The 23,631-nt window shown below is 35.8% G+C and overlaps 1 protein-coding gene and 2 long non-coding RNA genes across 13 annotated transcripts in view; 1 reads left to right on the forward strand and 2 right to left on the reverse strand.

The window, feature by feature from the left end:
* The window catches only part of LOC134803977 (keratin-associated protein 9-1-like), a 97,686-nt gene extending 74,268 nt beyond the window's left edge, over positions 1-23,418 (reverse strand). For 8 of the 11 annotated variants that reach the window (XM_063776827.1, XM_063776831.1, XM_063776826.1 and 5 more), the window contains exons 1-8: positions 23,240-23,418; positions 23,002-23,025; positions 22,910-22,933; positions 21,825-21,842; positions 20,922-20,948; positions 19,357-19,383; positions 18,957-18,983; positions 18,842-18,868 (exon numbers count right to left, since the gene is read on the reverse strand). In XM_063776827.1, coding sequence (XP_063632897.1) covers positions 18,842-18,868; positions 18,957-18,983; positions 19,357-19,383; positions 20,922-20,948; positions 21,825-21,842; positions 22,910-22,933; positions 23,002-23,025; positions 23,240-23,332 — 267 coding nt within the window. In that variant the 5' untranslated portion in view covers positions 23,333-23,418. The remainder of the gene's footprint in view (positions 1-18,841; positions 18,869-18,956; positions 18,984-19,356; positions 19,384-20,921; positions 20,949-21,824; positions 21,843-22,909; positions 22,934-23,001; positions 23,026-23,239) is intronic. The other 3 variants (XM_063776825.1, XM_063776828.1, XM_063776830.1) reach the window with 3 other exon arrangements.
* LOC134804683 (uncharacterized) lies at positions 154-1,574 on the forward strand. Its single transcript, XR_010146178.1, has 2 exons — positions 154-513; positions 544-1,574. It is a non-coding gene; the product is annotated as an uncharacterized LOC134804683 (long non-coding RNA).
* On the reverse strand, positions 1,261-3,429 carry LOC134804681 (uncharacterized). Its single transcript, XR_010146177.1, has 4 exons — positions 2,909-3,429; positions 2,629-2,805; positions 1,900-2,087; positions 1,261-1,366 (listed from the first exon to the last, which is right to left on the reverse strand). It is a non-coding gene; the product is annotated as an uncharacterized LOC134804681 (long non-coding RNA).
* Positions 23,419-23,631: the final 213 nt, after the last annotated feature.

Here is a 23,631-nt window from a genome sequence, read left to right on the forward strand (position 1 = left end):
CCTCACAGGAAGTGTTCTTGCAGAATAAATTATAAGAAAAAAAAATACTTACTACTTATTACATAACCAAGCATATTAGAACATTGATTTGAGGAATATTAAATATTATTGTAATACTAAACCTAATGTAAATTTAAGTTTCTTTTCTTTTAATATTAATATAAAAGTAAAATATAAAAACACTTACAAAACAAAAAAAAAAACACCCGAACACATTTTTATCTTATTATATTATATCCAGTGGCGGATTTGCAGTCTTTGCCGCCCTAGGCCCCAGGCCCTGTAGCCGCCCCTTTCTCAGCACCCATCATATTGACTACATTTCGAGTTATTTCTTGTTATCATCAGCGAATGTTTTGTCACAATTTGCCTGCATCTGACCCTTGATCCAGCCACTGAGAGTCTCTCTAGGTGTTGGTCGAGACTCTTCGCTATGAGACCGTCCGCTGAGACGACTATCGCAACAATGATCGTCGAGTCAACATCCCACATGGCGGTAATCTCGTATAGAAAGTATTAGTAGGTATCACTAGTGAGATTGAGTTGGAAATCAAAACCTGAGTGTGCGCGGTAGTTTTCAGCGAATTCGAGTTCCTAGTTCGGGGCGAACTACTAGTAATTAAGACAGTAACTTGGCATTTTTCCTGTTCATTTTAGTTTTGGTTTTGGCTGCGTCGTAACGTTTATTTTCATATTTTGCCAGAAAGTGGGCTCGCATAACTACGTACATATCGATATTTTTTTTTGATAAATGTTTGGAATGGTCGACACATCCAACTTTTATCAATGCTTCTTTTTGTAATTCTTGCGTAATTTCACTGATCGTCTCCATATTGGTTAAAACTTTGCTTATTGCTCTTAACACACATTTCTCTATCATTTTGGTCAGATTGAATAGATCGTCACTAGCATAAATTAACCCGCCGTATAAATCCATTTTATCGATTACGTCGTTTCTCATTAACATTTTTCCCTCATTGGGACTCATTTGTATGAGTTTTAAACAATTATTGCATTTTACTATTTTTCGCATAGTGCGGACGATGTACCCAGCAATGTAAGACTGCACCGCGTCACTGGTGACAGCCTCGTTGTAGTCATGGTCTTCATAACCATCAATCAATGGTTCACCATTATCTAGAATATGGTCGAGGCTTTCCAGCCATGCTTGCTTAGCCTCGTTTGAACCAGTTACCAGATCCTTTGCTCCTAGTAAGTTCTTCAGCAAATCCTTGCCGGAAACATTACAACCTTTCGGAGGGCGTATTAGGGAAAAACAAGACGCCAATCGGTAAACTTGTGCAAACATTTTGGGATCAGGGTGATCGTTTCCTCCACACGAATATCTCATGATGGAGAAAAATCTCTGAAAACAAGTCAAAATTAGTATTCAATAAAAATAGTACCCTACATGTATATAGGACCTCGGGTCTCAAACTATCTCCATAATTTTATCTAAATTGGTTCAGCGGTTTAAGCGTGAAGAGGTAACAGACACACTTTTGCATTTATAATAGTATTAATATTTGTATGGCTATGTTCGTTTTTTTAGCATTAGAAAGAAGGTAAGCGATCTTGACATGTATTTTTATTAAAATACACCTTTGAAAAATAAGTCACAGCAAATATGTTAGAATTATAAATCCTATACCATCTTTTCAATTATTTTGCTTTCACACGTCCACAGCCCAAAGTTACGCCTCATTTCAAAAGAATTAAACTCAAAAACACCAGGCAGAAATATATTGATGGGTACATTAAGTATATGGACTAGGTACGAACTGTATCCTAAAAAAAGGCTTTCTGGACTTTCTCCAAAAGTAAGGCAGCATACATGATGCGGATTCCATACGGCAGATTCATATTCATTGGATTACATAATTAGTAATTATTAATTACCTCCAATGGATCTTGAGATAGGGTTGCTGTCATCAAATACTTGTAATCACATGCGACATTAAGCATATCCAAAATTTCAAGTGTTGCCCGCAAAGTTACTTTTAATCCTGTTAACGTGCTCCTTGACACAGGTATTTTTTTTCGAGCTTTTCCCAGTCTGCAAGGAATTCTAAAAATTCCTGGATTGCCTGAAAAAAGTATTTCTTCATTAAGTAAACAAGCTTCAAAGCTATACAATGAAATATTAAGAGGAAAGGGGACGGCCGCTTCTCCACACAAAAGTATAGTCAGTAGTAGACATTGACAGATATTAGTAAGGAGCAAAAAATATATTCCATACAAATTTTTAAATGTTTCTAATTTTTATATTAAACTAAAAATTACACTATTAGGTATTGTATAGGTGCCAAGGGATATATTCAGGTTGCGAGTCGGCGGCGGTTCCGGCATATTAACATTAACACATAATACTCACTACCAGCAACGCATAGTTATATTAATTCTAATTATAATCGGCATAAAATATTCTTCACTATAAGAGGTATCTACTAACAAAAATACATTAAAAGGTTGGCTACTTCTGGTTTAAGGCACCAGCCGGCCGGTCTTTCTTTATGACGTGATTCCATATGACGGTCTTCCCTTAAATGTTATAGTGAGTAGACGGACTTACCTGATAGACGGTCTTCTCCGCATTGACCTTAATTTTGATCGACAACTATTTCTTACCTTTCTTCGTCTGCAATTTTCATTCACGTACAGAGCATCTCTTGGTATACGCGAAGACATAGCTTGTATCAAATTGAATACAAGATCAATAAATTTTTGTGTTGCAGTTGAATCCTTCAATTCCTCGCAATAGGGTTGATAGTGAGCCATGGCAACCGAAATTTCGTGACCAAACACCTGTTTTTATAAGATTAATAATATTAGTTTTGATGAGCCGAAAGTCCTACGAAATAAATCGGACAATCAATGAAAATTAATGATTATATTTATAGGTACATACTTCAGTTGCAAGAGGAACATTCATTACTTGAAAACCTTTCGGTTTCAAATGCGCTGGTGTTAACATGTAAGCAATTTTCATCCACTAAAATAACTCCTCGTTTCTCCTCCTTCTTCATCGCCTCACATCTTTCTTTTAAACTAAAGAAAGTAGAGGATTGGAATCCATATGCAGAACAGCTGATTTTGCTGAGGTATTTATTTAATGTTTGTACAGAAGGAAGGGGTAAAATATTTCTTTTACGTATAAATTCATACGTATTCCTGCTTTTTATACGTATCAACATGCACTCATAAATCCATTCTAACGTGTATCGACGACCTTTTGTATTTTTTTTTCTCGCGGCTTCAAAACATGATCTCACGGCATTTTGAAATTCTTCAGGTAGTTTTGAAATAGATGCTTGTACTACGGTATCCGATTTTTTTGCACACTGCGCCTTAGCCAAGGAAATTTTCTCTCTTAATTGGATATTCTGCAATTATATGAACGGTCGATATGAAATTCGTTACTCAAGTAGGTGCAATTAGGCGTCACAAACCCGGTTTCCCGAAATCGAAAAAACCGGAAAAACCGGGTTTACAGCCAATTGCAAAAACCACGTGTATCGTACAACGTTTTACAGTAAATATGGCCCTTTAAACATTTGACATACGGCCGAAAAGTGCTATTTTACGCACTAGTGCGGGAAAATAGGACCACATGTACTGTAAAAGTATATTTATAATACACTAAAAGTTTCATAGTGAAATCTCAATTAGGTACGGTCGAGTCTATAAATATGTATACACTTTGACAGTTTAAACGTCTGCTTGACAACTTTATTGCAAGGGGATAACGTCGTGGTTACATGTTTTTGAGGCCTCAAGTGTATCGATGTTATTAGATGTGACTGTACTAAGGAAGATAGGTTAATTAATGGACATGCATGTCGCACGGAGTGTGATGCTTCAATATAATACTAGCGACTCCATTGTATTATACAGTCTTACAATTAATAAAACGACCATTTGCAATGGTTTACGACTTTATTGGAAATCAAACAGCGGCCTGGGACATCGTATGCAGTACAAATCTGGCAGATATCGTTCGATTTCGTTGTAATCTGCGTAATCGTTATCATACCCACATTTACACAAGTCTCCTATTAATGTTAAATTTTCTTCTGCAAGATCTAAAACCCAAATTGGGAGAACATCGTGAAACAGTTGGCACAATATGTATTCAGGAAGTAACAATTTAAAAATTGATTGCTTTACACTATCCACTTGTAATAAATTGAACAACATGTAGCAAATAAATATAACTACGTGACGTTTATAATGAAATAATAAAAAGAAATACTAAATAAATTAGAAAAAATAGGTACTCTTTCCAGAAGTGGTTTTTCGCTGTACTCGTCCATTAAGTAATCCACCTTCTTCCTTATAATTATGCAAATTTTCCAAAAAGATAGATTAAATAATGTTTCATCGTCAGATTTCATCATCTTGACGTGCATAAGATTACTAATTTCTGATTTTAATAATGGTGCAAACAAAACAAAATAAGTACAGGAAAGTTTTACTAATTGCCGCCTTTTTAAATTAAAAAAAACTAGAAGTGTATTTTCCTTCCGAAAACGCCATAAGGTATTTGAGCGAACTAAAAAATCGCGATAATTAGTTGGTAAGTACCTAGTGTTTAGTATTTACTTTACTTCTACACTCCATAGATTGCTGTCTATTTTGTTAAGTCATGATAAGAGACACTCTTTTTTTTATATTGGAATCTAATTCAGCCAGTTCCAAATTAATACCTAATACCAAACAGAATTTAAATAGGACAAATTAATTTAGATTAAGAGGGTTATTACATTTGGTCAGTTGTTACATACTGTTCTATTAAAGGACGCCGCGTCCATTGACTGGTCACCTGTGCTCTCCGCCAAGGTTTCTGTTTTTAACGCTGCCACTCTGAAACTTTTTGATAAACATGCACCCGTTCACACCGTACGAGTCAAGCGGCCACCGGCCCCTTGGATCACCGAGAGTGTCCGACTGGCTATGAGGAAGAGGAACCGAGCTTTTAGTCTCTTTAAGCGTGCTCGTACTGGCGAGAACTGGAAACTTTTTAAGATTGCCCGTAATCGCTGCAACCAGGTGGTGTGTACAGCGAAGTGACGGTTTATTCATGACAATGTGTCCTCCTCCTCTATGGCCGATGTATGGAAGTTTATCAAGTCACTTGGTCTGGGAAAACCTGCTAATGGTTTCAGTAATGATACTTTCTCACTTAATGATCTCAACAGACACTTCTCTTCTGCTGTTACTCTTGACAATCGGATTAAGGCTACCACTCTCTCTAACATTTCGTCTCTTTCCTCCCCTATCTCAGATTCTTTCTCATTTTCTCCCGTTTCTGTCTCTAATATAAAGACCATAATCACAGCCATCAAGTCTAAAGCCGTGGGTTGGGATGATGTCAGCCGTTTTATGATTCTATCTGTTCTCGACTGTGTGCTTCCTGTATTAGCTGACATCATCAACTGCTCACTGGCCAATGGCGAATTCCCTTCCCTTTGGCGTAAGGCTTTTGTTATTCCACTGCCTAAAGTTAGCAATCCCTCAATTCTTAGCAATTTCCGGCCAATCTCTATCCTCCCTTTTCTCTCTAAGATAGCTGAAGCGGTGGCTCACAAGCAACTGTCCCGTTTTATTCACTCCCTTAAATTGTTGAGCCCCTTACAGTCAGGTTTCCGTCCTAGTCACAGCACTTGTACTGCGCTTCTTAAGGTGACGGAAGACATCAGACAGGGCATGGAGAACCAAATGGTCACGATCCTTGTTTTAATAGATTTCTCCAACGCATTTAATACCGTAGACCATGATATCCTCCTTGCCCTGCTCAAACATCTGAATGTGTCTCCGACAGCCCTTAACTGGTTCGCGATTTATCTGGGTGGTCGCCAACAAGCGGTTAGGCTTGACAAGTCTCTATCTGATTAGTGCGATCTTGCGACTGGCGTGCCTCAAGGCGGAATCTTGTCTCCGCTCCTTTTTTCCACTTTCATAAATTTTATCACTCCTGGCCTTCGTTGTTCCCACCACCTGTATGCCGACGATCTGCAGTTTTACGACCAGTGTGAAGTGACTAATATTTCGAGTTCGATTGATAGGCTCAACCTGGACCTATTGCACATCCAACAGTGGTCTGAGCAGTATGGCCTTTTTGTGAACCCGTCTAAGTGCCAAGCCATCGTTATTGGTAGTTCTCGACAGATCGCCAGACTGGATTTTGACACTATTGCACCAGTAAACTTTAACGGTTCACCAATAAAATTTAGTCGCAGTGTTAAGGACCTAGGCATTATGCTCGACAGTTCGTTGGATTGGAGAGCGCAGGTTTCTGAGGTCAGCCGAAAAGTTACGGGTTCTCTTCATTCACTAAACAAGCTAAAGCACTTTTTGCCTATTAAGACTAATAACCTTATAAACACTCTAATTCTACCTATAATTGATTATGGTGATGTGTGTTATCAGGACCTATCTGAAGAACTTCTCAATAAGTTGGATCGCCTTCTCAATAACTGCATTCGTTTCATTTTTTGCCTGCGTAAATACGATCATGTCTCTGCATACCGCTCCCAGCTTGGCTGGCTCCCCATCCGTCAACGACGCAGTGTTCGCATGCTTTGCTCTCTATACTCTGTCCTCAACGATCCACTCTCTCCTGTATACCTCAAGTCCCTCTTTCAATACTACAGCGTTTCTCGCGACCGTCAGCTTCGCTCTTCTGGCAATATGTCCTTATCCATCCCTCCTCATCGCACTGGCTTCATGTCGGATTCGTTCTGCGTGCAGGTAGCGCGCCTTTGGAACCGACTCCCCCTTAGTATTAAAAATGCCCCAAACAAGTTCGCTTTTAAGAAATCGGTACGTGCTTTCTTTGCTGGTAGAATGAAGGATTCCTAGTTTTAGTTATATAATTTATATATTTAAATGTTAGGTATATGTATTTATATTATATGTATCGTGTATATTTTGATGTACTTGCATATGTGTTAAATTTTATAAATTAGCTTTGCGGTTTATATTAAATTTTATTAGTAGTAGTACAGGGTGGCCACTTTCTGGAAAACCGGGAAAACCGGGAAAAGTCAGGGAATTTCGCTAGTCATGGAAAAGTCAGGGAATTGTCAGGGAAATTTAATGGAGGTCAGGGAATAAAAATTGTCTCTGTACATAATATAAGTACATATGTACATAATAAAAAAAAACAAATTATTAATTTTACCATCTGCAAATATTATACATCTACTATAATTAGTCTAACGCATTCACTGCCAGGGGGCGTGGCCTAGGAACAAACTTGTATGGCGGTGGACGCACATGTGCATCGGGGGCAGTGAATGTGCTAACCTGTTCACTTTAAAAAACGGCTAACGATGTACAGGTTAGCCGTTTGGCACACGCATACTAGAGGTCAAAACAACATTTTTGACCCGCAGTTCCTAAAAATATTTCCCTTAGGAGGGGAGTGCTGAGTCATTGTTTTCTTTTGTATGGGAAAAAAAATTTTTTTTATAAACCTATCGTGTGTGAAAGAGCTTTTTGAGGCGATTCTAAAAATATACCACATCATTACATTTCAGCCATTAAAAAAAAAACTAAATGAAATTATTTTCAAAATTGCTTTATTAGGGTTAGATATGAGGATATCACGTATCATTTGTGGTATATTGTACAAGAAAAAATTAGCCATATCATATCTGGAGAAGCCCAAACTTGGTATGTTTTGAAAATTATTTTTGTTTTAATTTAAAAAAAATGGCTGAAATGAAATGATGTGATATATTTTTAGAATCGCCTCAAAAAGCTCCTTCATGTAATACAACACACGATATGTTTCTAAAGAAAAAAAAAAATTTTTCCCATACAAAAAAAAACAATGACTCAGCACTCCCCTCCTAAGGGATTTTTTTTAGGAACTGCGGGTCAAAAATTTTGTTTTGACCTCTAGTATGCGTGTGCCAAACGGCTAACCTGTACGTCGATTTGCGGTTTTTCTATGAAATTGGGGTCGTACGGCTGCCGCTAAATAGGTTAATAACAGGTAGGTAACGCTATATCCTACCACGGCGGTATAGACAAAATAAATATTGAAAAAAAATGATCCACGCGGCTCGTAATGCTCACTCCTTGTAAATGGAGGAGCTACACAAAAAGAAGGAAAATTTAAGTCGAGAGGCGAAAATCAGAGCAGAAAAAAGAAAAACTGCAGAAATGGTCAGAGAACTAGAAGCAAACAGGTGAAAAATTCTCGAAGAAGCTGCCAAAGAAGCTGCGTTATTGGAAAAACAGATTACCAAGTTGCAATAGATTTTGTTATTATTTTATGTCAAAAAATTGTTTAAGGCCTTGTATGTATGAGTTACTTTATGGTTTAGTATGTGCTCTAGTGCTGCACTCTGGCGGCAGAACATTGCAGGAATAAGTACTCCCTATTATTTTTTTATCGGGCTATTTCGTTTAATCATGTATCGAGTACGACCACGGTCTTTAAAATATAATGTTTTTTTATTTTTATTTTGCTTTATTAAAACAAATAAGTAGTTTTTTCTTAATAAACTGCTTAAGTATTAAGTAACATCAATTTAAAAGACATTGGGTGTTGACAGTCCCCTAATTTGTGTCTAAAAGCGGTTTTATGACATTTTTTCCCACGATTTTAACAAGTCTACACGGTTTCGACTAATAAACATGTTTCGGTCGGACACTAGTAGTTTTGTTTCAGTTATACCCAAGATTTTTAACCGACTTCAAAAAATTTGGTTTCTCAATTCGTTGCTTTTGTACCATAATACGCAAAACGTTGAAGTCACTACTAACTTACTAACTAATACGATTAAAGCCCGTATAAAGTGTTCCCTTTAGTATTTCTCGCTGGATTATATTATATGGTACATTTAATATCCAATAAATTCAGTAGTCAGAGGTACTGTTTCAATTGGTTTTTCCTGTACAGCTTTTAACAAAAATGGTCAAAAATTAAATGAATTATTGGGTAATTGTATGAACTGTCTGATAACAAATTACAATATATAAATACAATGAGACAGTACAAAAACGTCACCTGACGTAGGATGTGGACCCACGACTTCCGTCTAACTATGCTTTCGCTCTTACCAACTGAGCTATTCAGATACTACTTCTTATTATTTCCGTTTTTGTATTATTTTTAATTGTATTGATAAATTGTAATTTGCTATCAGATAATTCTGCAAAAACTCAAAAATGTCTTCCAATTATATATTTTATATTTATGACATTTAAGGCGCGGTGTGTAGTAAAATGCACTTTTTTGACACCATATTTACAGACTTTTACAAGGATATCATGCATTATTTTCTAGTATGTATAACTTCAGTCCTTGAACTACGTTATTGCTTGTCAGAAACACGACGGCTCATTATTTTCTCGACAGAATCTTAAGTTGAAAACATGCCTAACACTGTCTTTATTTTCTTATGTTAGAAGTACTAGGACGAAAATGTATATGAAACTTACTTCAGTCGATAGCTTTTAAGTAAATCTTCATTATTGCTTGTCCTTTTATCGATACGTTAATTTTTTCATTCATCATTTGATGAATTCAACATTTTGCCTACTAAATTACACCCTACGCGGCAATACCTTGCGCCTATTCCTCACGCCAGTACGCCCGTGACCACTGTCAGCGTCGGACCTGTGCTAGTTTAGCGGACGTTTCATAAAATGGGTAATCACAGTATAAATATGCAAATATGTTATACACACAATGTTTTTCAACATACTTACGAAGAAAAGCAAAATAATTCTTAAATACGGTGACATTTCAGATATTCGTCCGTCATATTGTCATTTTATAACAAGTTGGGCAGCAAAGGCACACACCCATCTAACCAATCCGGAATTCAGTCACGATTGATAAATTGATAAATGTAAACATATTTTAAAAGGCTATAAAATTAATCAAATTGAATAATTTAGACTGGTCACATTTTTGTAAAAATCGATTTCTACTAGCAAAACATATTACTTTTTGGCAACCGAGTTTTTTAACCTAATTAGAACCCGCTGAATCCGAATTTGCCGGTTGCTTGATCGAATTCTTGACTGGAAGTGAGATATTTGATATTTAAGGTCCCTTTTTTTAGTTTTTCGTAAATAACTCGTAAACGGTGGCCAATAAAAAAAAATGTTGTAAGCATTAATAATCTAGGGTAACTTGTTGATCAATGAAACACTAAAAGTTCAAGCCTTTCTATCTCTGGTGTTTTTAAAGTTATGAGTGTGACATTTCGTATGAAGATAAACAATTTCGTTGGCTATCATATGGTATTCTACTTATCTGTAACAGTTCCTGTGTTATAAGCCTTTTTTTGAAAAATGAGTTTTGTTTCATTGTGTACTTGTGCATGTTTTCAATGAAACACTCTGATTTTTACAGTGAAACGAATGTAATAATTATAGTCTACCATGAAACATCGTTAATAAACATTGAAACGGTGTAATAAATAAGTGACATTAATACATATATGCTTTCACTCAATTAATGAGAAAGGAAAGAAGAAAATAGTCGTAGGCTGAAATTAGTTATTTAAAAGGTTTCCGACATATGGAATCATTATAAGATTGCTGAAATATCTAAAAGCGAAAGACTTGTTTCATTGTACACACACCTGAGTTTCATTGTGAATCGAAAATCTGGTCGGCAGGTACGGCATGCTGCGAAAAAGGCGCCTTTTATGTCCACGGAGCATGATTGCCAACTAGGTAGACGCGGGAGGGTTTTGAACATCTCCATGCTTGATTTCATACACTTTCTTGCAACATAGTGTTTATACACGACTGTTTCAATGTAAGACATATGTCCTTAACCTTGCCATCAATGAAACATTCAACATATAAGCCATCCTATCTCAGCCATTCCTAAAGTTAAGTATCTTATATTTTGTCATATGATAGACAAATTATTACCAATTTTCATGGTATTTTAGTTTCACAAATTTAGCACATAGGTTTTAATTATTTAAAAAAATAATGAGTTTGTTTCATTGTGTGCTGGTACTGGTGTTCAGTGAACATCATGTTTCATTGTATACTACATAAAAATGTTTCATTGTGAGACTAGGGGGTGTTTTTTTAATCAATTAATAAAAACTGCACCAAAGAGTGAAATAAATTTAAAAATATTTAGCTCCAAATAAACTTTAATACACATAGAACATAACAAAAACTTAAAAAAACGCCAAACTCAAGTCTATATCTTGGTAAAAAATTGCGAAACTTAAATGAAAAAAATTTACTTTTGTTGCACGAATTCAGAATAATGCTCGTAGCAGCGTGCTCCTTCTCCGAGGCGCGCTCGTGTTTTAGGGAGGTGCTGGGGGTCCCTGAGCCTGCCCTTGCTTGACAGACGGCACTAGCTGGTAACACCTAGTTTCCGAGATATCGCAAAGTTACACTGTGTCCGATTGTTTCAATGTAGAACAACTGACCTACACAAAATTTTCAATAAAAAATATTGAGTACATTTTTAGCAGGGATCAATATTTAAAAAGATAATAAAGAGGGAAAGTTAATTATAATAAATTCTAAGGTTCCTTGTTTTTATTTTTTCGTTAATACTTTGAAAAGTATGACTCATAGCAAAAACAAATTTTACACATAAATAATAAACATAAAATTTCCTACAAGAAACATGTAGAACACTTTTCGCTAGGATCAATATTTAAAAAGACAAAGCAGCCGGTAAGTTAATTACAATCAATTTTAAAGTCCCTTTTTAGTATTTTGTAAATAACTCGTAAACGGTGTCCCATAGCAAGGTTTTTATGAATAAATAATCTACATAAAATTTCCTGCAAAAAACATCTGAACACTTTTCTCTAGGATCAATATTTAAAACGATATTAAAGGAAGAAAGTTCATTACAACCCAAGTAACAATTTGTGGTTCTATAGTAGTCGATAGAACGTTTCCCAAATACCACCTAAGGTCCTATAAAAGACCAAAGAAGATTGTATAAAGCCGAAATGGCGCATCTTATGTGCCATTCAGTGATATAGTAGACCAGTAGCAGTGTCAGTCGTGACGTTTTAGGTCTATAAAAGTGATGTGATGATCACTTTTGTGCTAATTTGTTGTCAGTAACGCCATTATAGTGTTAATTTATACTATAGTGGCATTTGAGATTCCATTATAGTGCTTGTTTTATACTATAGTAGTATTTGAAATTGTATTATAGTGCTTTTTTATACTATTGTAGAATTCATAGTTCCTTTACTACGAAATTTGCTATCAAGTTTTCCATCAACTGTTGTGAGTGGTTTTGTTGTGTGTTTACTTCACAAAAACGGTACTAAGTAAAATGGTGATAAGTAAAGTCTTTATATTAATATGCGCCATTTAGATGTCGAATAATTCGGTCCTTAGTGCAAAAAGTATATGGGACGGAAGTTTTACCGTTAGAATAGTATTAGTTTAATGAGGAATTTTAAATGCCCCCTCGATTTATATATGTTTTTAATAAAATAATTTAATAAAATATTATGATATTCACCATAGTTACTACTATACAGCCAAGAAGTATATCCGACGTTTTTATAGGCTAACTATAGAACTTACGACGAAATATTCACCGCCATCATGATTAAAATTAGGGTTCCAAAAGAATTTTGCTGTGACCCAGTTACACCTACAAACTCTTTAGAAAGATATAGGATTTTTTTTAAATTTAGATGTAGTCATTACTGTTGTTTCCTTTTTCAGTGTGATTGGTAAAAAAAATGTGCTAATAATGGATGTCGATAAATATCTAAACCGTCACGATTTTATGCTTGTATTAAATCATTGATGATAAATCTCACCTACAGTCACTAATATCACTGGGGTCTTTTTTATCAATTCATTAAAATATAAAAATATTTTGTACGGAACCACATTATGTGGCTTAGGCCTGAACTTATATAAGCAAGATATAAGTAGCCATTACAGATCAAATTGATCATTTACAAGTAGTCGTTTTCTACCTTTATGTATCTAACTCGGTTTACAAAAGACATAAAAACTCAACTATAACGCTGTTGTCTTTTAAAAGAAAAAACAAAACCACTATACAACAGTTTTGTGATATAAAAGAGTCATTGTGACGTTTACAGCGATGAGATATAATAGGGATTTAAAAACTACTAAAGCGCTTTTTAACGCTATAAATATGTCCCAAAAACGCTACTATAGAGCAAAACAGTTCTATAATAGTGTTCATATGACTACTAAAGTATTATGTACTATAGCAGTGATCTCTAAAGCCACTATATCCTGAAATCGTTGTATAGCTGGGTTTTTGTCACTGTTAGAACACAAAACTATAGCGGCTAGCAGGGAACCTTAATAGGGCAAACTACTAAAGTATTATGTACTATAGCAGTGATCTCTAAAGTCACTATATCCTATAATCGTTGTATATTTGGGTTTTTGTCACTGTTAAAACACAAAACTATAGCGGCTTGGCAGGGAACCTTAATAGCGCAAATTAGTTGCATAAAAGTGATTCCAAATACTATTATACAGTAATATTGCTCTATAGTGGTTATATTTGAACCTGTTATAGTACACGCCTATAACGGCTCTATAAAATTATTAAATAAACCTTTACATCAATTGCTTATAGAATATATTAGCTGTATAAGCCTATAGAGCAAAAAGGTGTTGCCAAGCGCTTTTATACGACAGGTGGTCACCTCTGAAACCTTAATACGACGTCTATACAAGCTTTTAGCGATAAAAACTAAAATTATAGGACTAAAATGTTACTTGGGAATCAATTCACATGTCACTTTTTTTAGTTTTTAGGGTCCCGTACCTCAAAAGGAAAAAACGGAACCCTTATAGGATCACTCGTGCGACTGTCTGTCTGTCTGTCCGTCTGTCAGAGCCCTTTTCTTCAAAAGTACTGGACCAATTAAGTTGAAATTTGGTACACACATGTAAATTCGTGACCCAAAGACGGACATCTTACGTAAACAAATGAATTTTAAACATGAAGGCCACTTTGTAGCCAAGGGGGGTTAATTAACATTAAGAACCTATTTTGCTATGGGCCACCGTTTACGAGTCATTTACGAAAAACTTAAAATAGGGACCTGGAAATTGATTATAATTAACTTACCCCCTTTAATACCTCATTAAATATTGATCGTAGCGAAAAAGTGTACAAAACCTTTTTTGTGAACAATTTTATGCTCAATATTTATGTATAATATTGTTTTGCAAGGGGGGCACCGTTTACGAGTTATTTACGAAAAAAAAGCGACCTGTGAACTGATTGTGATTAACTTTCTTCCTTTAATATCGTTTTAAATATTGATCCTAGAGAAAAGTGTTCAGATGTTTTTTGCAGAAAATTTTATGGAGATTATTTATTCATAAAAACCTATTTTGCTATGGGACACCGTTTACGAGTTATTTACAAAAAATTAAAAAGGGACTTTAAAATTGATTATAATTGACTTACCGGATGCTTTGTCTTTTTAAATATTGATCCTAGCGAAAAGTGTTCTATATGTTTCTTGTAGGAAATGTTATGTTTATTATTTGTGTAAAATTTGTTTTTGCTATGAGTCATACTTTTCAAATTATTAACGAAAAAATAAAAACAAGGAACCTTAGAATGTATTATAATTAACTTTCCCTCTTTATTATCTTTTTAAATATTGATCTCTGCTAAAAATGTACTAAATCTTTTTTTATTGAAAATGTTGTGTCGATTATTAACGTTTAACAATTTTTTTTTTATATTGGCCACCGTTTACGAGTTATTTACAAAAAACTAAAATAAGAGACCTTCAAAAAGTGATTATAATTAACTTTCCCGCCTTAATATCTCTTTGAATATTGATCCTAGCGAAAAATTGTGCGAAATCTTTCTTGTAGGCAATTTTATGCAGATTACTTATGTTTAAGAAAATTGTTTGCTATGCGCCACCGTTTAAGAGTTATTTACGAAAACCTAAAAAAAGGGACCTTTAATATCAACTATCTCACTTCCAGTCAAGAATTCGATCAAGCAACCGGCAATTTCGGATTCAGCGGGGTCTAATTAGGTTAAAAAACCCGGTTGCAAAAAAATAATATGTTTTGCCAGTCGAAATCGATTTTTACAAAAACATGATCTGTCAAGTATACACTCATATTGTATATAATTAATAATTATTTAGGTACACTCACCGTCTTACCTACCATTTTTAGGGTTCCCCACCCAAAGGGTAAAACGGAACCCTATTAGTAAGACTCCGCTGTCCGTCAGTTCGTCCGTCCGTCTGTCACCAGGCTGTATCTCACGAACCGTGATAGCTAGACAGTTGAAATTTTCACAGATGATGTATTTCTGTTGCCGCTATAACAACAAATACTAAAAAGTACGGAACCCTTGGTGGGCTCGGTGGGCGAGTCCGACTCGCACTTGTCCGGTTTTTAATTTCATGAAGTACTCATCATAATTCGAATTTACTAATAAATCTTATTCAATATTAATTGCCGAACTAAAAATCCCGGAACTGACAATTCAGAATACCGATGTCGTCAGAATAAGGACGTAGACGTGCTGCGCTGGAATGGTGCGGTGCGCCGCGCGGGGCGCCCGCCTGCCCGTTATACCACGCGTCTGCTTCACCCCCTTGAAAACGTAAAACTCGAGTATAAGAGCGCCTTAAGATGATGGTCAGGGAAAAACTTGAAAAAACGCCTGGAAAACCGGGAAAAGTCAGGGAATTTAGCTTATAGTAAATAGTGGTCACCCTGTAGTAGCAGTTGCACCGCCCACAATCTCTCTGCTTTGCCTTAAGGTTGACTGGTAGAGAATGCTTTTGGCATTAAGTCTTTCTTTAGTTTTTCTTTTGTGCAATAAAGTTTAAATAAATAAATACTAAACGCTTGCACTTGTAATACTGAAAACGAATACCTATTTTGTTAACACAAAACCTATATGATTGTAATAGTGAAAAAAAAGCCACAACGTACAAAAATAACAGATTGCTTTTTTTTTTTTCTTAATGAATTATTCAATTATTAGGTTTCTATATAACATCGTATGTTTATAAGAGCTTAAAATGATATTAATTCTTCATTCGTTTTCTTGTAAGAACTGCCGATGATTGGGTTATGTGTTAAAATATAAAGTACCTAAGGCGAAATGGGGTACGACCGTATGTGTGGAAAGATCGGATAAGTCCAATTATTCTTTAATTCCATGGTCTGGTTATCCATGGAGTTAAAGGGGTCTTACCCCATGCCCTGTCCTACCCCACTTCGTCTTACATACAAATTAAGGAAATAACTAATGCAAAACAGTTATCGACGATTAGTGAAATTTGTGTAAAAGGCCTTTCAAAACGTGTAAAAAGCATAACTTTTAACTATTAATATTACTAATTTACTTTTAATTCTTATTTCCAAAAAGCATTAATTTCAATCTATTTTAGCGATATGATTTCGCTACTACCACATCCCTAGTTCTAATTGTATTTTTTTCAAATCTAGGTAAATCCAGGTCTGTTAAATCAAAATTATACAAATCCACACATAGTTTTCTCAAAGATAGATAAATTGCATTCTATATATATCTTTATTATATATATTAGATTAGATTATATATATCAAATGAAGGTAAATCCAATCAAAATTTATTTTTTTGAAAAGATTACACTAGTTAGATGGGTGTTAAAGCTGAATTTGTCGAACTGGATCGCTTTCTTTAATGCTTTAGCCATAATAAAAATAATCTGCCTTTCAAATCACCGAATTATCACTTTTTTTTAATAATCTCCCAAGTGGTTAGAGTGGATTTATCTGAGTTTTTATGTTAACCGACTCGATTGTGAAAAGGTTGAATTTATTTATTTATTTATTTATTTAAACTTTATTGCACAAAGTATATACAAAAATGTACAAATGGCGGACTTAATGCCAAATGGCATTCTCTACCAGTCAACCATAGGGCCAAACAGACATCTACAATTGGTGCAGAGAGAGAAATATACCTAATTTGAATCATATTTGTATAATTAAATAAGCGATTCCCGAATCTTTCAGTGCAAGCCTCGTAGGTAGGCTCTTCCACAGTCCCAGTTACCAGTCGATTAGAATCTCAACCCAATAGCCCAGTTCTTTTTGTCCCTTTCTCTTGCAATAATACATATATATTTAGGTAACTCGATACAGCTACATTCCTAAATGTTCGATGCACAATTCTAAACTTATCGTTTGCTTTTCAAAGTTTTTTATTACTTCTTCAATTTTGTCATTAGCTTATGTGGACCACTGGGGCGACATAGGGATTATTCCTATGTCGCCACAGTAGTCCACAGTGCTAACTCGTCACCATTCGTATATTTTCTATAGTAGTGCTAAGGCGATAAATAACACGATTTTTACTTTAGAATGGTGTCAATGTGATACCATAAATGGATTCAGCACCCCGATTTAAGTATACGAAAACGATACCAAACACGGCCTAGTAGCTTCACTGATATAGATATAGCACAGAATAAATAATAGTATTGCCGTACAGAAAGGAAACTTCCTACAAACCCGAAGTTTGACAGCGGTTCAGGGCCGAACCATGCTGTCCCTTTCTAATAAATGGCACGGCGAACCGCCACCCCTGTCTGCCCAAATTATCATCTGAGCACTCTCCCTTGTTCAAGCAAAGGTCATTGGTGTTGGAGTGCGACATCAGGTCGCAGTCCTTCACCTTCCATTCGACAAAATCCTTGTTCCATATTGCATCTGAGTCCGTTTTCATTGTGCCAAGGGCGTGTTCACGAAGACCGGCACCCTACTGGCCTACGAGGCGATTGTTGCCCATCCCTGCATACTGAGGGCAGCCGCGCCCACCTAACTGAGCGGACGGGATTCCTCCTTTCGGAGACCCGCCAGGGGACTTTTCTCACAATACACATTTAAGTGTGCCTACGGCCTGGGTAGGCTCTTAAGCAATAAAGTAGTCGACCACTCTAGTACTCAGCCCGTGGGCTAAGTAAACCCTTAAGCAGTAAATAATGATCGTTGGAGCCCGTGAGCTGAGTAGACCCTTTAAGCGGTAGAGTGGTTGACTGAGCCCATGGGCTGAGTAGACCCTTAAGCAGTAAGTAATGCTCATCTGAACCCGTGGGCTGACTAGACCCTTAAGCGGTAGAGAGTGGTTGACTGAACCCGTGGGCTGAGTTGGCCAGAGAGGTGGGACGACTCGCCCACAAAAAAAAACGAAAGGGGTCAATGAGCCAGCGGGATGAATTCTGTGGGCCCAGTTGCCCACGAAAGGACGGTTACACTGTCTTTGTTAATCGCCGGTTGAGAATACGTTTGTGCCATATCCATTTTTGGCAAAATCGTTTTTAAATATTAATTCCTAAAATAACAAAAAATATGCTATAATTGACAGTAATCGGTTTAAAAAAAAAACTATTTTTGAAAAATGTGCCATAACCGCATTTTGCTATAGGATAATTACACTCTTTTAATAGAAAATTATCACAAAAATGTGACATATCCAACACGTTTGTGTCATACCATACATTGTACGTTTAACATTTACTCATCAAAAACGGATATGGCAATACTAAAAAAGCTTTTATTTTATGATTACCACTATATTTACAATATTTGTATGGTACTATAAATAGTAAACATATGCGCCTAAATGATAAATAAGTTCAATATTTCCTAAATAAAAAACTTTTTGCTTCTTTTCGCTCTCCTGCAAACTGGGACGTATATAAATGATCATTAAGTGTAGACATTGTTGTGTCCTGCATCCTATTCATACAATGATAATTGTTATATTACTTGGAGCATTAAATACCTAACCTAACCTAAATTTCATTGAATATTAAATTAGAAAGCATACTACCTCAACAGTACTCAATTCGCCGTCCACCTAAAATTGTATGTATGTAGGTATAGGTAATTATTGTTATTGATTGAGGATATTGAATTAATAACGTAACCCTTTTTAATTAACATACCGTTGCGGCTGCGTTAAAGCCCTGAGCCTGAAAACGTGAAATATTATGAATAATATACATAAATACTTCATAGTTATTGAATTAATGTTGTATGCTCGCTCGCAGTCGCACTGGTTAACAAGAATCCTAGTAGTTTCCAGCAAAGTACAAGTGCAAGTGGTGCTTGGTCCCAATGGTATAAAATTGGTGGTAACATATATGCTAGGTGCGAATAACCATGTTCTGACCACTTGATTTCTTGTGTAACATTTGAATTGCAATGTATGTGTCTCTGACCCTAGAACTTAGAGGTACACGATGATCTATTTTTGTCAAATAAGTACTGTTTTATTTTTCCATTTTAAAATGTATTTCCAATATACCCGGAAATTGAACACTAATTGTAGGTATAATTACTTACCGAAGCGACAGCCATTGAACCGTTACACTTGAAAAAATAAGACTTTAGCGTGACTAAAATACTACATGGACTCAGCCGTAATAAGTAGTGCATGCCTGCATGGCGACTTTATCAATGAATTCATTCATAATAATTTCTCCATGCAATTTCGCAGCTCACTGTACCTACAAGTGGCGTAGACGAAGAGAGGCCTATGGTCAGCAGGTGGCGATAAAAGGCTAATATGTTATATGATGAATGAGGAGGTAGGTACCTAGTATGTACATATCTTGTACATGTTCTGTTGTAGTATATATTTTTATCTGTGTAAGTATATTGTTTATGTAGTTTATTATGTTTTTAGGGTTCCGTACCCAAAGGGTAAAACGGGACCCTATTACTAAGACTCCGCTGTCCGTCCGTCCGTCCGTCTGGCACCAGGCTGTATCTCACGAACCGTGATAGCTAGACAGTTGAAATTTTCACAGATGATGTATTTCTGTAACCGCTATAACAACAAATACTAAAAACAGAATAAAATAAAGATTTAAGTGGGGATCCCATACAACAAACGAGATTTTTGACCGAAGTTAAGCAACGTCGGGCGGGGTCAGTACTTGGATGGGTGACCGTTTTTTTTTGCCGTTTTTTGCATTATGGTACGGAACCCTTCGTGCGCGAGTCCGACTCGCACTTGCCCGGTTGTTTTCAATTGTTTGCAATTGTTCCTAATTAAATTCTCTTACCTTTCTTCTTGCACCATTTTTATTAGGGTTCCGTACCCAAAGGGTAAAACGGGACCCTATTACTAAGACTCCGCTGTCCGTCCGTCCGTCCGTCCATCCGTCTGCCACCAGGCTGTATCTCACGAACCGTGATAGCTAGACAGTTGAAATTTTCACAGATGATGTATTTCTGTTGCCGCTATAACAACTAATACTAAAAACAGAATAAAATAAAGATTTAAGTGGGGCTCCCATACAACAAACGTGATATTTTACCGAAGTTAAGCAACGTCGGGCGGGGTCAGTACTTGGATGGGTGACCGTTTTTATAGATAATGGTACCGGAACCCTTCGTGTGCGAGTCCGACTCGCACTTGGCCGGTTTTTTTTTACATCTCTGTTTAGCCCTAAGGTTGACTGGTAGAGAAAGCCGTAAGTCTACCATTTGTACATTTTATTTGTATTTTGTGCAATAAAGTTTTAACTTTAAATAAATAAATATTCTATAACTCTTTTATTCAGACGAGCTGGCAAAGCGTCCTATCTTTTGCACCTTTGTATGCAAATGAAAGTAACAAAAGAAAGTCGGTGGGTGTATTTGCAACTGAATGGCAGGATAAGCTTGCATGCCGGCGGTGGCGTGCGGATTTTTTAATAATGTTTATTTTCATTGTGCAGATAAGGAGAGATAAGAATTAATACAGCTACACATTTGTTTCGATTATGATTCTTTGTTGTCTTGTTTATTGTTATTGTGCGCCACGAAGAAGTAGTAGCATAGGATAAATGCCATGTTGTTTGCTCAGACAAGACAAGTAACCGCTAATTGAGCAGAGTTAAATAACACTGTTTTATACTTACATATGTCTTACAGTCATTTCCTAGACACTATAAAACATGAAGAATTATAATGGTCACAAAATGAGTTAAGGTTTATAAAGCTATCATGTACACAAGCCAAAGCGAGTAATACCTTCGCAGCGCTTTGTATGTTACTCTTGTTACAAAGACGGGAAAGCTTATTGCCATAATTCAAAAATGGCTCATCTTCTAATCATGTTCGCTACATAAATTTCATTAAATGTCTTTGTAAAGCTCTACTTTCACTATTTTTATTATATACTTTTTGGAGCCATGGTTTAAGTTAGAGGGCCGGGAACACATTTTTCTTTCGAAGCGATTATTTCCGAAAATGTTGATGTTGTGTTGAATTGAAAATGTGAATCTTCCGAATGTTGATGTTGTATTGCTTCACCTTTTGGGGACAGTCTACATTTACAACAGGGTGCGGGTCCACCCTCGCACCCTGCGTTTGTGGAAATGAACTGCATAAAGACACAACGTTATTGTCACGCAACTTGACAACAGCCAACTGATTTTTGTTATATACAAGCTGTTTGCTTGCTCCTCGTGGCTTATAAGACAATTGTTATCATTTGAAAATGTTTCTTGATAGCGACACTTCTTCTGTTAATCATGTCTGTATTAAATTCATACATAGATTCTAGCTAGAAGTATGTAGTTGTTGTAATTTTTCAAATAAACAGATTTCTAGTTTTGTAATTGGTGTAAGTACCCTTTTATGTATATAAAAAAAATCAATGCATTTTTCCATTTATTGAACAGGTATTCGGCTTAATTTTCGACATGTAAGAGTGATTATTTTTTGGTTCCAAATTTTTGATATCGTTGCCATAGAAAAAATCAATTCGAGACATTTTGTACAATTGCTCTACAGCTCTCGTAATGAAATTAGATACTTACCATTCCTGAACAAGTTTTCTAAAAAAATGTGAAATAATTATGACAAGAACAAACACGAAGAAGTTAGGGAATAATACCTAATACATCGGTGCGTAATGTTTAATTTAATTACATGTAATAAAACTATCGTACACTTGCCGTTATGCCATTTAATATACTATTACAGTACATATGGTGCTAATTTACCGCATTAGTGCGATAATTAGCACATTACGTAACTATATAGAAAATTTAATGGGCCATTTATGTACTATCAAATTTACGATAAATGTGCGAATAGGTAATTTGCAACTCGTGTCGATTTAACGCATTCACTGCCAGGGGGCGTGGCCTAGGAACAAACTTGTATGACGGTGGACACATATGTGCGTCGGGGGCAGTGAATGTGTTAAATCACTCCCTTCGGTCGTGTTTTAATTTATCACCACTCGTTTCGATTTTCCTATGTTTTGTACTTGTTCCGTAATGTATTGTTTCACCAAACCAGCTGGTATAGGCTCTCTTGAATCTCTTGATTGTTCAAAAACTAATAAAAAAGTTGCATTTTATCCACACCCCCACACGTAACACACAGTGTTCTGATGCAAATTTTGAGTTGTTTCCTTATGTTGGCTGGTAGAATTCGACTTTTAAACGATGATTTTGAATGAAAAATGTATAATAACGTTTATTTAGATTTGGTTTGATATTGTATGACATTTTACAGTTAGGTAGTACTTAGTATTAGCCTCGCGTTGGTGTGGTGCAAATTTTTGTTTCACTTGGTGGCCAAATTTGTTTAAGCCTCAACCAACCCTCGCAACGCCCAAGATTCCACTTTTCGAACCACTCGCTACTGTCGTGTTTTAATTATGGGATTTTTCACTTGCTCAGGTGTTAATATTAGCTCGGGCGGTTTAAAAACAACTTTTTGCCCCCTTGTAAAACAAATAACCATCATCCTAACCCACTTTTCCTCCCAGAGCCTTTTATTTCTATTACTATGTCAGGGCTATTAATTAGTATGTCATGTCACTAGTTAGAAAGAATATTTTTTAGAGTAAGTACATATATTGGAATAATTATAGCAGTGAGAAAAGACTTACGGATTTACTACTTTCACCTGCAGTCTGAAACGATATAATACCGATATATTTTCCTTTTATAGGAATAATTATAGCAGTGAGAAAAGACTTACGGATTTACTACTTTCACCTGCAGTCTGAAACGATATAAAACCGATATATTTTCCTTTATGTTTATAGGTACTGAGCATTAATAAACTTCACACGTCATTAATATTCTTTACCGAGACTATAACATTTATTTACATAAAAGGTACAAATACCTAGTGGTACTACTAAACTAAATTAATAACTAATTTACATCTAAAATAGGACCTTAAGGCATTGTACCAAGGATGCTGGCGGCATTACCTCGTTGCGTCGCAATGCTGATGTAAGTATTCCAAAGAATATAAATAAAAAACTCCAGGTAACTAATGCGGCCATTTTACAATCCTGTTTCATGTCAGTGATTTCTGCTAGTGTTGATTCCACGTCACTGCATTATATCAGCTTTACTAGAAATATCTCAAGGCATCGTTTGCATGATTTGTCACGGCTCCGGTTAGAATTACTCATTAACGATTCTATTCGATTTCATGTTGTATTTGCCTTTAATTGAATATTGAATGCATCGCTGATGTGTAATAGATAGGATATGTATTATTACATCTTCTAATGTTGCTGCTGCTGAGTTTGCGTAAATCCGCCGCTTTGGCGCTTTATGTGACACATCATTATATCCCGTTGTTTTGTCCTAATGT

This window comes from Cydia splendana, chromosome Z (assembly GCF_910591565.1).
Source record: "Cydia splendana chromosome Z, ilCydSple1.2, whole genome shotgun sequence".
NCBI classification, from domain to species: domain Eukaryota; kingdom Metazoa; phylum Arthropoda; class Insecta; order Lepidoptera; family Tortricidae; genus Cydia; species Cydia splendana.